Source organism: Panthera leo, chromosome F2, assembly GCF_018350215.1.
Source record: "Panthera leo isolate Ple1 chromosome F2, P.leo_Ple1_pat1.1, whole genome shotgun sequence".
Classification (NCBI taxonomy): Eukaryota; Metazoa; Chordata; class Mammalia; order Carnivora; family Felidae; genus Panthera; species Panthera leo.
The window spans coordinates 67,206,858-67,226,022 of NC_056695.1; the positions used below are offsets into that span (position 1 = coordinate 67,206,858).

Genomic DNA, 19,165 nt, shown 5'->3' on the forward strand with positions numbered 1-19,165 from the left:
GCAGAGCCTGTGAGCAGAGCAGAGCAGAGCCGGAGCCCTGGGAGCACAGGTGGAAGGCGGGGCATTTCTTTCCATAGCAACAGTCCACACAGGATAACTGCTAGTGTGGTTTTTTACTACATCATTTGAGGTTTTAAAATTTTTAAAAATCTCAGACTGAACTGCCCATCTCTTCAAAATTTATACCAGACTTCAGTCTGTCCTTAGCTTTATCTACTCTAGAAGAGGCCTCACTCACATCTCCTCACCTTATTGGCAAAGGCTTCCCTGACTCCCCCGGAAAGTCCTTCCACCCTACTGCCCTACACCTTTTTGATAGCATTTTCCAGCCTATTTTAATTATTTATGTCTTCTCTTATCTCTAAAGGCACAGAACCAAGCCTATCTTTCCTTGTCTCATACTGAGGAGGCACTTGGTAATCATTTACTGAACGAATGGAGTTCAGACTCCCTAGTACAGATTAATACCTGGGCACTTGGCATCTACGTTCAAGCCTAAACCATATCCTGCTATGTGCATACTATTTTAATTATGAAAGGATTTACTCTAATGTTTAATTATCTTGATCATTAGTACACTGTTTCTGAAATGTAACAAAATGCTCAAGTCTTAAGTCTATTTTTCTTTTTAGCCAGTAACACTATCCACCAGTGTGCTTTATAGGAGCTCCAATTAAAAGGTATAGGCAGTGGGTTGTAGGAAGTCTACATGGCTTGTGAGCTTTGGAGTTTTCTCAGAAGCCACCATTCTCCATGTGGCTCCTATGAAAGGATTCTCATATTCTAAGTTGACAATATCCAATGCCCAGCAAGAGTAACATAAGTTTTTCTAGCTTTGGTGATTGATCCTATAATTTCTTTTTAATATCCCTTGCCCGTAAATCGTGTCCCCCACAACTGAATTTAAATCATCTCATTGGAATGATGCATGCATGAATACATTCGTGAAAAAAAGAACAACAAAAGTCTCTATTATGTAAAACTCATCCCTTTTTTCCACCACTAAAATTAAGTTAGCCGGTTAACCAATAGCTATATGCTTCCATCCCTTATGAATTCCATGCAAGTATGCATGGAATTTGTTTCACTTAACTTTTGATATACAAAGGGATTAACAAAAAATCCTGATGCTTACTCCAGCTACATTCTGAACTGATAAAAGCTATATATATAAAAAAAAAAAAAATCACTCTTAAGATTTTACAATAATTCCTGAAGTCAATAAAGTTCCTTACTTGAGCTGAGTATCTCTGGGACAGAACTGTAGTCGGTCAAAATCTTTAAAAGATAAAAACAGAACCAACAATTACTCATAACTTGTACGGAACAATCACTTTCGAAGTCAGTCTAACAGGGCTAGGTTGGCACTTACCAAGTCCACACTCCCCTATTGCTACAACTTTCCCCTTATTGTTTTCAGTGAGATTTAACAACTCCATTAGGTAAAGATCAGGGTCATTCTTTTCAAATTCATCACATCTTGTAGGATGACATCCAACTGTACTGAAAAACATATCTAGCACAAAATAATGTCTTAGGATTATTTCCAAAGTATTTTTCATATTATATTTAACATGTAAAAATGACAGATCAAATACTTTCAGCTGGTTAATTTTTAATAACAGCCATAAACTATTCAAACTGCCAGAATGAAGTTAATCATATAAGAATTTTTGGAATACCTTAGCAAAGCAGGACAGGAATATGAAAATTGCCTTAACAGATTGGTAAAAATAATTAATTCACCTCTTTCCAAAGCCTGGCATTTACTCAGCCTAACAGAATGGAAAATGAAACAATTTCTTACAGAATGAAGTGTCATAACCTAACTATATACTCACTATTCATGTGACCATCTTGTTTCACATAGTTAATATGACAATTAAAATTTAAACATGCTTAAAAAGGGTGAGTTAAGGGGGTGGAAGGGAGATTTGTTTATCTGATAAAAAATTAAGCTCACTTATTTGCAGACCATGTCTTGATAACTGTAATTGCACGAAACACCAACGTGAAGTCAAAAAGGGCTTCTGAGTGGTTTGCACCTGAACCCACGTGAGAGGTGGGGAGCCTTCCTCAGCCTCTCCTGCAGGTGTTTACATATAAGAGGAGGCAGAGGTTTTAAAACAGTGAGAACACAGGTTCATGAAGGGGGGAGTGAAGAGGGCTGACAATGAAGATTCAAGAGCTTTTGAAAATAGATCTCTCTGGGGATAAAAAGTATAGAAGACAATATTCTTATACACCTCAAAGGCATCTGGGAAGATGGTTATTTTTATCTTAATCATTAAGAAAAAGTGTCAGTGGATCCTGAAGAGAAGTACGCAGTTTAGAAAGATTGCCACAAAAAGATAGCTTTTTAAAAAAATATTTTGTTTACTTATTTAGAGAGAGAGAGAAAGAAAGAGAGCAAGAGCAAGCAGGGGAGGGGCAGAGAGAGAGGGAGAGATTCCCAAGCAGGCTCCAAACCATCAGCACGGAGCCCGACATGGGGCTCAAACCTACGAACCATGCGACCATGACCTGAGCTGAAACCAAGAGTCTGGAATTTAACCTACTGAGCCACCCAGGTACCCCCCAAAATAGCCTTTAGTAAGTAAATCAGTATTTTTAAAAATAAAATAGAATGTCTAATTCTTCAAAGTCTAGCACATGAAGTATGACAAAACACAAAACCAAAAAAAGGGGAGGTAAAACGAATGCCAGATAAAGGAGATGTTTTGTGTAACTAGGATTCCCTTTGGAACCAATTCCAAACCTTATAGATTTTAAATAAATGCAAAACGTGGAACATAAAGTGAGCATCTGAGGGATTATACATTATTACTTGCATTCCTGGGGCCTTACACCGTGGTCTGCATGATACATACTTAATAAATGATCCTTCACAGTTTAAGTTTAAAAAAAGCAAAATAAAAGCAACTCCCATCCTGAACACATTACAGCATACACACAAAAATCCTGTATCAGGAATACTGGAGACTAAATTATATACCTGGTGAACTTAATTCTCATTAAGGAAATCTTAAAATAATCCTTAAGTACGATGAGAGAGGATTTAACCAAACATCTGCTATATCAGTGTCAGAACCCTTTCATCTTAATCACACCCTGTTACACTCAGTCCGTTTTCCTGTTGTTTCCAGTCATGATCCGTTGTATTGTACCTGAGGCAGTTATAGAAAAGATTTCTTCAAAATAACTTAATTCATATGGGGGGGAGAGGGTCAAAGTGAGAGGAGGATACCATTTGTTTGTGCCAAATGCAGTGCCTCTTTACTGTCCTGCAGATTTCCACCTGTGATCATAAACTGAAACAGAAAGAAAACATGCCCACTTTAACAGAGTATCAACAAGTTTCCTAAACACGCCTCCCTGCTGCTTTTCCAGAATGCTTTCCTAAGACTGTCACACACTTACCTTCCTTTAAAATTTGGCTGAAAGGTCACCTCCTACGTAGAGTGGTCCCTGACCACCCCTCTCCACACATACAAGCATACATCCAACACGGAATGTGTCACTCCTTCCTATTAAAGTGTATTCATGTCTGTTTTACATTGAATGACAGAGGACAGAGATCACATTATGCTTAACAGACCGAGCCACCCAGGCGCCCCCCCAGAGATCACATTATGAAAGCCTGACTAAATACATCTGAATTTAGAATTCTGTTAATCTAAGTTAGAGATTCAACAGTGTTTATTAATTCAACAGTTCTCTAAGTGAAGTCCTGGGACATCCAGGGGATATGTGAGGTCAAACCTATTTTCAAAATAATACCAAAGATGCTATTTGCTTTTTCACCCTCAGTCATAAGTGTGCAGGGAGTATTCCAGAGGCTACATGATGTGTAATGTCACAACAGACTGCCTGCAAAAACACATACCCAAGTTCAGCAGTCTTAAGAGCTAGACAGGAAAGGGACGAGATGTTTTTAAAAAAAAAAAAAAAAAAAGGTAAAACAATTCCATTCATGTCACTACATTTTTGGGAGTTGGAAAATATTTGTTTTTCCTAAAAATATGTTCCTTATGTAATATATTGGTTTATTGTTAATAGATATTTTGAATTTTTCTCAGTTTTAATGTCTAACATAGTATATATTAACAGATAAAACCAAAACAAAAGTTCTTTGGGGTCTTCAATAATAGTGAAGAATGTGAATGGGTTCTGAGACCAAAAGTCTGACAATCTCTGGGTTAATGTATATTGATGACTTCTTTGTAAGGAAAATGTATGGCTCTTAGCAGAAAAGCACACTTCTAAAGGGATAGCCCTTAGGGTCCACCAGCAGTCAGAACAGTGTCTTTGCTACTGTATTAAAAGGAAAATGTCACCAAAGAGCCTGTGTGTTGACGGTGGCCACTGAGGCAGTGCTGATAAGTGTACATCCTTCTAGAGCAGTGATTTAAGTGCCCCGATGTATATTTCTTTAAGCATCTCACTTCAAGTGCCTCCCTGAGCTAAAATGAAGAATTCACTCTAGGTGTATGCCTAAAGAGAAAACAATAAAACACAGGAGGAAATGCAAATGGCGAACAGACGTTTTTATAAAGCAACTTAGACTTCTAATATAGCAGACATTGAGTATCTTACTCAGGGAATGCATAGGCATAATTAAATCCTCAACTTTTGGGAAAATTTTACTGTTTACCAACATTCCCTAATTCTTTAATACAAGACCAGGTGCCCACATTTAGTATTTCAATTGTGTAAAATAGTTGCTAATTAATTCTACCTTTTATCTGTAACTTTCCCAAAGAGATTAGAAAAACAACAAGCAAGGACAAGACGAGGGGACATAATTTCCTCTCCCAGTTCACACTGAGGACATTAGGCCGACGGCCTCTGCCACAGACTTCACAAAATACAGGCTGCTCACTTCATGCAGGGGCAATAGCAGGTGCTCTGCACTCCTGCTTTAGTTCACCCTCACAAGTCTCAAGTAGGCGTTATTATCACTGTCAGACGACGAATGGCGCCGGCGCTGGAAGCCAGCGGTGCCGCGATCACTGTGCTTTCAGTCACAACGTAACAGCAAGGCACCAAGTTAGATTTCAATTTGGAAGCATGTCCAAGTTATTCCATTCCTGTCATTCTTACGTGTGTGTGTGTGTGTGTGTGTGTGTGTGTGTGTGTGTGTGTGTGAGTGTTTACAAATGTTAAGACTGAACTACTCATGGCCGACGCGCGGAAATTCAGGAGCCTGGTATTCAGAGTTTGCAGAAAAGCATTTTATACAGCGATCTGCCAAGCACAGAATGACTGCATCATGAGAGAGGAATGCTGTAACCTTTATCCTTTCTTATTACTTGTGAATGAGAGCTATAGCGTTCCAAGTTGGGACTGAGAACTCATGAGTCAGCAGTGTCATCTTTTAATTTTTTTTATGTTTATTCATTTCTGAAAGAGAGAGACAGAGCACAAGCAGGGGTGGGGCGGAGAGAGAGGGGGACAAAGAACCTGAAACAGGCTCCAGGCTCTGAGGTGTCAGCACAGAGCCCGATGCGGGGCTTGAACTCACGAACCGCGAGATCGTGACCTGAGCCACCCAGGTGCCCCAGCAGTGTCATCTTTTAAAACTCAGGTTATTCAACTTAGCAGCCACAGTCACCAAGTGTCCTGATGCCATACTATGGAACTTCACCTGATTTCTTGCGTGTGTGTGCGTGTGTGTGTGTGTGTGTGTGTGTGTGTGTTGGAGGAGGAGGAAGGATAGCTTGATATTTTTAAAAAAATACTAATTAAGAAGTATCTATTCAAAGAATTTGACACAGTGCTAATATTCATTTGCTTAGAACTCTCTAAAAGATAGAATTTTCCTGATAATCAAATTAGTACTGTAAAAATTAAAGTGTTCTCTCAGTTTTTGAAATGGTATACCCATACTATAAGAGCTAAAGGTGGTGACAGGATACACATTTTTTTTTTTAATGTTTATTTATTTTGAGAGAGAGAGAGAGAGAGAGAGAGAGAGAGAAGAGAGAATCCCAAGCAGGTTCTGTGCTGTCAGTGCAGAGCCCGATGTAGGGCTCTAACTCCAGAACCATGAGATCAAGACCTGAGCCAAAATCAAGAGCTGGATGCTTCACCAACTGAGGCACCCAGGTGCCCCAGGATACATGTGTTTCTGATGATCACTTAATTCTAACAGATGCTAAATTACATTATAAAATTAAGAGTTGCATTTTGACAAACCTGGCAATTCAGATAGGTCTTAAAATTTTTTTTCAAAGAGATTTTGCCATTTACCATGTTTCTGATCACATGGAAGAACGATCCAAGCATGAGGTCTGTATCACTTGAATAGTTGTGAACAGAAAATTTTGGTATTTTACTTCATTAACTTGCTAATATTACTTGCTGACAATACATATCCCAAAATGCCAAGTGTGGCCTGAGCTCTTTCTCTTCTATTCTGTAGTACCTTAACCAAAATTTAATTTCTTAAAAAAAACTTAAGAGTAACAAAAATGAAATGTTACCTTTTTAACACCAATCTGGACAGCTCTTTCTATTACATCTTGTAAGTCGTCTATAAAAGCAAAAACCCCACATTAAGAAAAGCTAGTAAAAATTTTTTTCACTTATCTCTTCTTGAAAGAAAAACACATAGAAACAATCATATTTACCAAATCAATACCATTTGATGAGTACTTATGATAACAATCAGTGATAACCTTAAAAAAAACAAAAAAAGGAAACCTATATCAGTCAAACTAGGTGACTAGTTATCCATTTAATTGTATTTTATTCTGTTGACCAAAAGGGAGAAAAATGACAAAAATCAGGAAGTTCAAATGAAAGGTGAATTTGCTCACTACAACTTAAATCAGTTGCCTTAAAATTGAAACTTGTTGGTATTGTATTTTTTTTAATAAAAATAAAAGTCATTAAGATTGCTTATTTTTACTAGGGCTTTTCAGAGTGTATCTGTAATGCTTCCCAAAACATGATAAAACCTCTCTTTGTAAATTTCAGTTAATACCGTATTATTATAATTCCCATTCCCATTGAGGAAGGATAATTTTTATTTTCACTGACAGTTTTTTTCTTTTTCCCAAAATTTCTTGTTAAGTAACAATAAGCTTTCTGGGGAGATCAATTGAAGGCTAAGCTTTAAGAGGCTTGAGGTAAATGGACAGCAATATTAAAAAATAACATAAATCCATGTATTAATTTCAGATTTAAGTATCACAGTAAATTTGGTTAGAATTATCATTACTTCTAGAAGCTATAAAACTTCTTTTAGACAAAAAATATCAACTTAGTGAATTTACACTAAGACATCCAGTTTTGCTAAATATTGTAAACCAGAGGGATACTGATAAGAATAAAACTTATTTCATAAAAACACACATACAAACATACATACACAGAGTCATAAAGCATGAAATCTATTAAGTGCTACAAAGGCAAGAAAATCAATATAATTACATACTCTAAGATGTAGTACCTAACATTTGATAAACATAAAAACATTATCTAAACTTCTAAGTGAAGTAGAAAAGGTATGTTTTGAGGTAAGGCTTGTGAAAGCTAACGTTTAACTTTCTTGTAAGTGACATCTAACATTCTCTGTATTCAGAGAAGCTTTCGCTCATTACCACCTAGAAGCATAGTAAAATTATCTTGACGTAATTGCTGAAATGTGCACTGGCACTTCACCCAGGCCTCAAAACCAAATTTTCCTGTTTGCATTCACATAATAACAAGTATGGTAATTTTCTGAGGCAATTTTCACAAACCAGTTTATTGGAGAAATTCTTTCAAAAACTTGTTGTTGCCATCATTTCCTGCTTACTCACCTCAGCTGACAAAATATGCTTTTTAAATGAACTTGATATGATAAATATAAGCCATTTTGCTTTTGGCTAAGCTTTCCATCAACCTTTGAGAGACTCCTGTCTATTCCCACCTATCCCACAGGTATCTGGGATTTAGCAAGACTTAGCAATCTGGGATTTAGCAAGGAAAGGGGGGAAAGGTAAGACAGGGAGGGTGGACAGCAGCACGCCTACTCCTTAATCCCATTACCTCTTTGTCGCTTAGCGGAAAACGTTTTCAAAGGACTAGATACTGATGTTCAACTGCAGGTGATTTTTTAAATTATGTGCCCTACTGTTCAGATGCTTAAAAGACCAATTAAGCAATCAGCGATTGTTTGGCTTTTATGCATATGGTTAAAGTTCTTTATTCAAAATCATAAGCTTCCTCAGAGAAGACCTTGGTAACACTTTGTTATAATAGGTGCTTTATAAATGCTCATGGCCGTGGCTTACCAATATAGCTTATAAATGTTTCACTTTGTTTATAGTTTTATCCAAGTTGCATAATAAATCCTTTAATATTTCAGCTGTAAAGTGGATTATGCTTTCCATCATCTCCCTGAGGCAGAAAGCTTGTCTTTATTTTATCTTAACAACAGAAACATTTACCTTGATGCTTCTGAACTCCCCTATAAATTCCTCTGAACATAGGATCTGTCAAGTTGATACCAATATCTGTGGAAGGTAAAAGTAAATAATTAAGAGCTTCTATTTTAAACTTCTATGATAAATAAAAGCTGTTACTAAATTTTTCATTCAAAGTCTAAGTGCCACCACTTGTCTGTTACTGTGCTAGACACCTGGGATGCAAAGAATAAGATATAATTCCAGCCCTCAAGAAACTCCCTGCAGAATTGGGAAGGCAGACGCATTACAGACAATTAAGAAATATTATAAGTAGACACTGGCACTGTGGGACACAGAAGAGGAACAACTACCTTAGTCTGGTAGGTGGCCTAGAAGTTTCCAGAAAGAAGGGACCCCTGAGCTGAATCTTAAAGGGTAAGTTAGAGTTACCCAATAGAAGAGGGGAAATGCAGACAGAGGAAGAAGGAACAATGCATTCGGGGTGTGAAATAGTGATTGTAGAGAGCTATAGACTGTTCTGGCTATTGGGAGAGAATTATAGGGAAGGGAGTAGCCAGAAAGTCCAGACTCAGCTATGTTACAGACATCTGTCTTTAAAATACCGGATGCAACAAGAAGCACAGATGGGTTTTAGGCAGAGCAGCAAGAGTTGTCTTCTGGACATCTCATTCTGGCATCTTTGCAGAAGGCAGGATTTGAAGGGGCAGACTGAATCCGTTTATCTCATTTGGAAACAGGCGAGAGCTCATTTTCACAACGAAGAGAAACTGACGAGATGCAGAGAGTGGAATAAACTATTTTTTATTCACCAAATATTACGAAAAGCATCTATCTCTGTGTCAAATACTATGTAAGGAGTTAGGGGATATAGAAATGAGTAAGACCCAACACTTGGTCCCTGCCCTCCAGGAATTCATAGTCTATATGGTAACTAATATATAATTTGTGATCCAGTAGCCTAGACTAAGCAACACAAGGCAAGAATATTTTTCTTTACTGCTGTATTCCTAGAACCTAGTATAATGATTGGCACATAGTAGGAGCTCTATACATGTTAAGTTTGTAAATAATTATTATGTGCTTGGGAGCACAAAGAAGGCGCAATAACAGTTTTGGCAAGAAAACCTTCACAGGCGGGCTAGATCTTGAACAAAGCTAAAGCTTGCAAGCTGATGAATGGAAAGGGCATTCTGCAACATGGATGTGTGGAAGAAAGAAATTCTGCATCTAGAAGAAAGAAATTCCTTGTGCCTGTAGAGCAGTGGTCCTCAGTGGAGAGCAATTCTGCAGCCCCTCTCTTCTTCTAACCTCCCTTGTTGCACAACATTTAGCAATGTCTGTATTCATTTCTAGTTGTCCCAACTGAGGGAGTGCTATTGGCAACCCAGGCTTGTGGCCACAATGCTGCTAAATATCCTACAATGATCACGATAACTTCCCCAAAGAATGATCTGACCCCCCCAAGTCAAGTGCCATTCTTGACGAATCCTGCTGTAGAGTATACGGGAGCCAGGGGAATAACAAGCTGTGAAGTCAGACTGTGACGGCCATGGGCAATAATAATGCCTTCCTTATTTAAAATCCACTCCCTTTAGCTTTCAGAACTAGGACAAGTTCACAATGATAAGGGGCAGTTGCCTACCAACAGACCCTTATGTTAGTTCTGCTTACTTTCAGCTTCCTCTGAGGATATTCTCACTCTGATTTCTGCCAACCTGGCCCTCAGTAAGCTGTGCTGCTTCAACATTAAGGCAGACCTTAGACAATGAATGGGAGTTTGGATAATCCAAGAGATGATGTGGAGACTATCCCAGGTATTTGAAAACAGCAACAAAAAAGGCAGAAAGCATCAAAGATATTTCAGCAACAGTATATATGCCAATACAGGGTAGGAGATGAATTCGGACCTGGTACCCTTTAAAAGGACCATGGACACACAAACACTGAATACTATAAATTCAATATAGGTGTTCAGTGGGATGGCTCAGATCACAAGAATTCAGCAACTAGTTTTTTTTCAATTAAGGAAAGGAAATTAGATAGGGAAGGGTGCAGACTGAGAAGGGGAACCCAGGAAAGAGGGGAGGTCTTTCTGCCTAGAATAATCCTTCACAGGGGTCCGTCTACAATCACCCACCATGGATGATGGTTAGGAGCACAGATCCAGTGTGCATCGTTTCTACCCATTTCTCCTTTGCACAGCTAAGAGATTAGTATTTTTCCAAAGCAATCTTTCACTACAACACAAAGTGAAAAACAAAGGAAAAAAAAGCAAGCAAATTTAACAAGTAAACTTCATGATGCTCATTTTAAAAGCAACCTGGAAAAAACCAAAAAGCAACCCGAAGACTAGCTTGGAGGCTCAGTTTATGAAACCTTTCCATGTCCTTGTCTCATCCCTCACTGGACTGGATGCTAAACTGTTCTTCAGGGCTTGACCCTGAGGCAGATATGGCTGAAGCCAGTTCTAGGTGATACCACTACCTCTGAGAACCTACTTCTTCCAGGTGTGGGTCAGTCCTTTGGGCCCTAAGTCACAGTATACTTCAAAAATCTGTATTTGGGGGGCTCCTAGATGGCTCAGTGAGTTGAGTGTGCTACTTCACTCAGGTCATGATCTCATAGTTAGTGAGTTCGACACCCACACTGGGCTCTCTGCTGTTAGCATGGAGCCTGCTTTGGATCCTCTGTTTCCCTCCCTCTCTGCCCCTCCCCTGCTCATGCTCTCTTGCTCTCTCTCTCTCTCAAAAATAAACAAACATTAAAAAAAAAATCTGTATTCAGCTTTGGACCCAGATGAGCCTTGGCCTTTAGAATATCCTGCACTGACTCAGTCACCAATTTCTTCCCTCTTCTGCAAGACACCTCTTGTGACTTACAGCCTGTGGCCCTTTTCTTTCTGACAGTTTGCCTGAAGTGTCTTCCCTAGCCAGTTGTCAGAGCGGCTTTCTAGCCTTTGAATAGAATGCCTCACCTTATTCAGGTTTGGTGAAGGAGATCAGAACATACCACCCCAAAATATCAGTTATTTTAAGCTGAGTGCACTGGAGAAACAGCAGATGCGAGCAAGGCTCTCTGCTCTCCCCCCGAACTAAAGATACCCTCCCATACCAAGAACAGAAGAGCACTGTCATCACTAGACTGGGAGTCAAAGACAAAATGAATCTGTATGAACAAACCCAAATAACCCTCATCATCTTCCATTAGTTTCCCCTAGTTTCCTAGTCATTGTCCCACAACTTAGACAATTTAAGCCTTTTTTTTTTTTTTTGTCACATTGCCACTTATGCTGTAGGGCCTAACAGCTGCTTTGGGGCTTCATTCTCCTTCTGAAGACTCCCATATACACAAAAAGAAAACGTATGTGCTTTTCTCCTGTTAATGTCTTAATGTCAGTTTAATTCTTAGACCAGCTACAGAACCTAACAGGGCAATAGGAAGTTTTTCCTCCTCTACATCTACAGAGGCAAATATGTTCTTTTTCTGGACTCTGAGTCACTTCTGTCTCCTCTAAGTTCTCTCCTCTACGGGCTGGCCAATGGCCCTCCCACTCCCCAACCACCCACTCACCGGCAGACACCTACAGGGTGATTAAGTAACAGGTCAACATGGAGGGATCAAAGAAAAGTTTAAATCGACAGATCACCAAAAAGTAAATCCGTAAGCAAGTTCCAAGAAGTACAATAAAACGGAGGAACTGCAGTTCTGGAAAGAGAATGAGCTCTGGAGTCAGAGTCCTAGGGGCGCCTGGGGTAGCTCAGTCGGGTTGAGCATCCGACTCTACTTCAGCTCAGGTCATGACACTACTAGGGTCACGAGATCGAGCCCTGCGTTGGCTCTGCTCTACTCGAGCCTGCTTGAGATTCTCTCTCCCCCTCTGCCCCTCCTCTGCTTGTTCTCCTTCTTTCTCTAAAACAAGAAAGAATTCCTGGTATTGTGACTAATAAACTGAATGACTTTGGGCAAATCAGTGGGCCTTCTGAGCCTCAGTTTCCTCACTAGGAGAGAGGGCATAAAGTTTCTCCTTCCAGGAATGAAATGTGGCTCAAACTGGAAAATAAATGTGACAGCATTTTGCAAATTAAAATCCTTATAAAAAGGGGCGCCTGGGGCGCCTGGGTGGCTCAGTCGGTTGAGCGTCCAACTTCGGCTCAGGTCATGATCTCACGGGTCTGTGAGTTCGAGCCCCGTGTCGGGCTCTGTGCGGACAGCTCAGAGCCTGGAGCCTGTTTCGGATTCTGTGTCTCCCTCTCTCTGACCCTCCCCCGTTCATGCTCTGTCTCTCTCTGTCTCAAAAATAAATAAACGTTAAAAAAAAAAAAACTTAAAAAGGGGCGCCTGGGTGGTTCAGTCGGCTGAGCGCCCGACTTCGGCTCAGGTCATGATCTCGTGGTCTGTGAGTTTGAGCCCCACATCAGGCTCTGTGCTGACAGCTCAGAGCCTGGAGCCTGCTTCGGATTCTGTGTCTCCTTCTCTCTCTGCCCCTCCCCCACTCATGCCATGTCTCTGTCTCTCAAAAATAAACATTAAAAAATTTTTTTAATCCTATAAAAAGTACTTAACTATTATTACTGAGCACAGTATACCTTCTGTAACGTGCCAACAACACATGGAATTTCAGTCAACATTAGCTACACTTCCATACCACCTCAGGTGGCTAACACTCTCAATTCATTATTAAACAGCCAATCTTTTTGTACCCAACTCATGACACAATTATGAAAATAAAGCCAGTCAAAATCTTACTCATTTAACAACTTGTTCAAAATATCCTAATCCATAATAAGGGACAGTCTCTTTTCAATTAAAATTCCTGTCACAAGTATGTCTACTGACAACAAACTTAAAAAGGTAAACAAATACTACATGAGAAGCAATTTCCAGCTTGAAATAGCCTGAAAAGCTAAGAAAGCGAGAGACTAGGTAACAGCACAACAGGAAGAAAGACAAGGCAGAAACTGCTACTTCTGACTAGGGGGAAATTGAGGCAGTTATACAGTTAGGAGTATGTCATCTTATAAGGATTAGTAATATTTACCTTTTTTTTTTTATAAACTAGCTGCCTTTAAAAGCAGTACCTGCTTTATTGCTAAAAACTACTTCTGGTATTAATGAGTTTTATTTTTCAAAACAAGAGTGGAAAACTGCTTGCGGCCAAAACAAAACCACATCTCCAAACTAATGCCTCACTGTTTGGGCTCAGTGAATCATGTCTATCACCGTCACCTATGATCTAGGGATACAAAAGGACAGCAAATAGGGCATTTAAAATAGTTTCAGATTTGCTTAGCCCTCTGACAGAACTTCGACTTTACAGGAAATACAGGAAATTAGGAGACAAACTAACCACCACCACATAGCAATCAGAGGAATCCAAAAGACAGACTTCCGTGCGGCAATCTCTTGAATTTCTGAGACAGGGCCATGAAAAAAGAAATGTGCTAGGTTAAGGGGTTGGCAAGCTCTCGCCCACAGACCAGCGCCTATTTTTGTTTGCCCCTGAGCTAAAAATGGTTTTACATTTTTAAATAGCTGAGGGGAAAAGTCAAAAGAATAAAAGTATTGTGTGATACATAAAAATTATAAGAAACTCAAGTTTTAGTCTCCAAAAGTTTTACTGGAACAAAGCCGCACCCATTTGTTTACATAGTGTCAATGGCTGCTTTTGAGTGACGAGATCAGAGTATTTCCAATAGAGATCATATGGTCCACAAAATAAAAAATATATACTATGTGGCCCTTTAAGGAAAAAGTTGCCCAACCTCTGTGCTAGATACAAAACTGAAGGACATCCAAATGCATGGCTCTGGGTTAGATACTGTTTTGGACGTGAGCACTTTTGATCTTGGATTTCCCAGACTCCGGAACTGTGAGAAATATTTGTTTATAAGCTATCCAATCTTCGATATTCTGTTAGAACAGCCCAAATGGACTAAAGCAAATCTAGGACATCGCCTTTTCTCTCAAGGTATATATACCAAGTAGGTAGATTTTATCTCCCAACCAAACCTGCATACTCTTTTCCAACTATCATAACACTCTAGTCAACCAATTCCAGTCCGAATGCCACTCTGACCCCTTTCCACTCTGTTCTCCACCGGACCCAAATTTTCTTTCATTCATAAATCAGATCATGATACCCTCAGTCAGACTCCTCACTCTTAGGATAAAAACTGAAGTCCTAACATGGTATGATCTTGGCTCTGCTGATCTCTTTAGCTCATTCTGTACCGTCCTCCTATCCACTTAGCCCCTTCCCCATTTCTCTCTGCTCCAGACCACTGGTCATTTTTCAGTTCCTCAAAAAGTACCATGTATCCTCTTGCCACAGGATATTTGCATCGGCTGTGCTGTTTCGAACCTTCTCTCTGCCTATTTTGCCTACTAACTTAGTCTTTCAGAGCTCAGCCCAAGGGTCACTTCCTCAAGGAAATCTTTTCTAACCCACCAGAGTAAGTTTTGTTCCTCACCAAACACCCAGAGAACCATGTTTCCTTTCTTCAGTGTCCCCTTCTCTGTAACTGTGGTAAAGCCATTAGTGCACTTATGAGGCTGTGTCCACCACTACACTGTGACCCGGTTTCTGACCCCCACTGATTCCTAGCATTCAGCACACTGGATGGCACAGAGACTCGGTAAATATTTTAGAATGGATGAATGACTAGGTTGCTCAAGGCAATCAAAGACGAAGAATAGGAAATAGGATCCAATCCCTAGGGAAACAGAATTTATACAAAAAAGGTGGCCAGAACTCCCAACCAGTCTGCTTCTAGGAACACAGGGCAGGATGAGAATCCTGTTGAAAGAAAACAACTACAGATAAATCTTAGGTGCCTAAAAGCCCCCAGCTGGATGGCCCCAAGAGGTAGTTAGGTCACTAACTACTGCCAGCTGCTCTCATTGGCTCATGGAGGGGCAGGAGGAAGGGCTAGAACAGGAATCATCTAAAGCTGTGCTTCTCAAACTGGGGGTGTTCCAGAGTTTGTAACATTTTGAGATTTCCTGGAGTATCAATTTTACTTTGGAAGATTTAGAGAACAAAATACCTTAATTTAAAGAGAGCACTACATTATTTCAAACATATACACAAAACAACCAAAGAAATGTAAATGCGTCAAGTGTTACACACCACTCCTGTCACTGCTGGAAAATACTTCCATGTATAAATGTATTAAACAACTAGGGAAGGATATACACCAAAACCTTGGATTGTGAGTAACTTGTTCTGCAAGAGAAGCAGACATTTCTAATAAATTTTAACTTGATAAACGAGCAATGTCTTGCAATACAGGTAGTACATGACACTGAACATCACATGATCACAACTGAACCAATGATTCTTCTCTCTCTCGCTGCGGGATTGTGAGTGACCTCTCATGCTCAGACGCTCAGTCTCAGGCCACGGTGTTTGGCAGAAATCAGTGATTTTTCAGAACACTGGAAGGTGCTCACAATTGGCACTAGTGTATTTTTTGTCACTTCAAAGCACCTATGGACAGTCCTTTGGTTTTCCATACAAGAGTAAGCTTAGGAATGCTCTGCTTCATTCTAGGTCAGGCTGCCCGCAGATATAGACACTTCCCTCTGCTGCCTTATCGCCAGTTGCATTAAACACAGTAGATGACAAGAGTTTATTAATGCCGTACTGTAGTCAGCATCCATTAGTGATTGTGAAATTCGTCCTACACAATAACCCCCCTCTCTCGTCTCTCTCACACCAGCCACGATGGTTTCCAAAGGTAAGTGGAGGTTAATTTATTTTTCTTTATATTTTGTATTTTCTTTTTTATTTTGTACTATATTACAAATCTTCTTCTAAGTGGAACTAATCTTCTGAGTTTCCATTATTTCTTATAAAGAAATTTGCTTTGATCTACAAATGCTGTGGATTACAAGCATGTTTCTGGAATAAATTAAGCTCCCAAACCAAGGTTTTACTGTACTTAAAAATTTTAACACCAGCTATCTCAGAAAAGTAGAAATGAAGATCCTACAGGAAAAAGAATGGATTCTAATTACAACCACCTTCTCCAAGAAGTCTTTCCTAGCTTAAAATTCCTTCATCGATTTTCTTATCACCATAGTACTAAAACTACATATATTGTTTTACCCATCCCTACTTCCATTGAATGGTCACTGTACTAAGCCTCTGGGAAACAAAGAAATATTACTGATTATCTGCCTTAAAGTGTGGGCTAATGGGAAAGGCAGACACATAAATATCATAAAATAATGTTTTAAAAGGTGTAGTTACAAAGTCTGAAAAAGCAAGCAAAAATCAACCAGGCAAGATGGTAGTCAGTAGGATATTAGAGGCAGAAGTGACTTTACGGTTCCAAACTGCCACTCTAAAACCTTGTCAGAGGCAAGAAACAGCACGTCCAAATGTTTCAAAAATAAGAGGGATAAGGCTGGAAAAGTGGACAGGACCAGAACATGAAAAGGTTTTGTATTCTATGTCAAGGTACTTCAACTCTCCTGAGGACTGTAACTGAAGGATTTGAAGCAGAAGAAAAATGTAGTTGATTTTTATACAGACCACACTGGAGACTATATGTACAATGGGTTGAAGGAGACATGACTGGAGGCAAGGATTTAGTTTTATATCACAAATAAGTCTTTTCTTCGTGTACTGCTTCATGGCTCTTGGCCCACCTCCCTCATCAATTATATCACAGATTGGAGCGGGGAGGAGGACAGACACCACACCTGGAAAATGTCTGCGACCACTGAGGGCTGTTCCCCCCAGCCCCACCCCAGGCTCTCCTACACCATTTTTAAATTTCTTTTGTGGCACTTGACACATTCTCCCCTGCAGTTGCTTTGATGGTATATAAGTCTTGACTGTACATAGCTCTTCAGTCTGAAAATTAACTGTGCCACTAGATTCTTTCATAGTTCCACAAAGTTAGCACAAAGTCCTTGGTAAAGAATACTGCTCAAAATAACTCTGATTGGGGCACCTGGGTGGCTTAGTCGGTTAAGCAATCGACTCTTTGTTTCGGCTCAGGTCATGATCTCCCGGTTTGTGGGTTACAGTTCTGTGTCGGGATCTGCACTGACAGTGCGGAGCCTGCTTGGGATTCTCCCTCCCCCTCTGCTGCACCGGTGCACTCTCAAAATAAATAAACATTTTTTTGAAAAGTAGAATTGACAAATGTAGTAAAAATAAATAACTCTCAGGTCTAAATTTATAATCCTGACCTCTCACACTACATTTCCAATTGCCCAGTGAACGTCTTCAGCTGGATGTCCTATTAAGACTCTCAAACTTGAGGTGCCTGGGTGGCTCAGTCGGTTAGGCGTCCGACTTCAGCTCAGGTCACGATCTCGCGGTCCGTGAGTTCGAGCCCCGCGTCGGGCTCTGGGCTGACAGCTCAGAGCCTGGAGCCTGTTTCGGATTCTGTGTCTCCCTCTCTCTCTGCTCCTCCCCCGTTCATGCTCTGTCTCTCTCTGTCTCAAAAATAAATAAAACGTTAAAAAAAATTAAAAAAAAAAAAAAGACTCTCAAACTTAAACCTAAATCACATGGATCTCGAGACATCTCCTACCCATTGCCAGACTAATCATGCTTCCACTCATATTTAGGTACTTATCCCAACCCTGAGTCATCTCTGACCGTTCACGCTCTCTTACCGCCATCAACACGCTGCTGAGAAATGCTGCATACGGACATCTCTTGTATTTCTCTCTCCCTTTTCCACTGCCCTAGTTCAAGCTTGGAAACGTTTCCCTAGCTCTCTCCCTCCCCCACCAAACCTACAATAGCTATCAGGATTGCCTTATTAAAAGAGAGATGTGATCATTGCCATTTTCCCACCTTCAAGTAGCTGGAAATTCCACGATGACAAGAATCATGCCCAGCTTCACTCATTGCTGTGATAACGCACAGCCCAAGGTTCCTGGTGCATAACTGGCACCCCAAGATTTACTTAACCCATGAAGGTTAAAAGCCTTCAGCGAAGCTCCACTCTATACACAGTAAAAGTAAAGTCAGCCAGACATTTGAGTCCCAAGTTACCCTTCCAATCCTAGCTTTCACAATGTCTCAGGTTTTCCTAGGTGCCTGGTAGTAAATACTCTTCCCCCTTTGGTTCCTGTCGCATTCTCCCTCTTGTTCTACCGATGGTGAACGGATTATTGTACTCGTCAAGTAACAGAACTTGTTCTTCTCCCCACTATTTGTGTCCTCTAGTTTTCTCCACCTGATGGTGATCCCAGCAGATAAGGGTCTTTGTGCCTTGAGTTCCTAGACCGGTGCCTGTCCCACCAGAGGCGCTCAGTAACTGGGATATGAACGCATGAATTAGTGAACGGGTCCCTTGAAGCTGTCATCCTCTCCGTCATGGAGGGGGAAGGGGCGGGGGGTGCGCATAGGGAGGGAGGGGAATGCAGTGAACGGCCTCTCTTTTTGTAGTTTCGCTTCCTCTTATAACTGAATAGAACACATATGTTGAAAAGAGCATAAATCGTAACTGCACAGTTTGTTAATTTTCACATATGAGCGCACCGTGAAACCAGCACCCAGGCCGAGCACCAGAACTTTAACGGCAGTCAGAAGCCTCCCTGCGCCCTCTTCCACTGAGTGCCCTTTCAACCTTCAAAAAGCGGGAGCGCTCAGGTCCTGGGTGCCTGGCCGCGGCGAGCGACGCGTATAGTCCGAAAAGCCCAAGAATCCCCAAGGCACTCACCCACAAACTTGAAGCGACTCATGACTGCGGCCCGGTTCCTCCCCGGCGGAAGCGGAA

At 40.5% G+C, this 19,165-nt stretch overlaps 1 protein-coding gene across 7 annotated transcripts in view; it reads right to left on the minus strand.

The window, feature by feature from the left end:
• TATDN1 (TatD DNase domain containing 1) overlaps positions 1-19,155 on the minus strand; it is a 44,513-nt gene extending 25,358 nt beyond the window's left edge. Inside the window, exons 1-6 of one of the 7 annotated variants that reach the window (XM_042924297.1) lie at positions 19,109-19,155; positions 8,439-8,504; positions 6,486-6,535; positions 3,248-3,311; positions 1,373-1,516; positions 1,236-1,278 (exon numbers count right to left, since the gene is read on the minus strand). In XM_042924297.1, the coding sequence (XP_042780231.1) occupies positions 1,236-1,278; positions 1,373-1,516; positions 3,248-3,311; positions 6,486-6,535; positions 8,439-8,504; positions 19,109-19,130 (389 nt within the window). In that variant the 5' untranslated portion in view covers positions 19,131-19,155. Of the gene's footprint in view, positions 1-1,235; positions 1,279-1,372; positions 1,517-3,247; positions 3,312-6,485; positions 6,536-6,632; positions 6,681-8,438; positions 8,505-9,019; positions 9,206-17,621; positions 17,730-19,108 lie in introns of those variants that run through there. The other 6 variants (XM_042924299.1, XM_042924298.1, XM_042924301.1 and 3 more) reach the window with 6 other exon arrangements.
• Between the last annotated feature and the right edge of the window lie 10 nt (positions 19,156-19,165).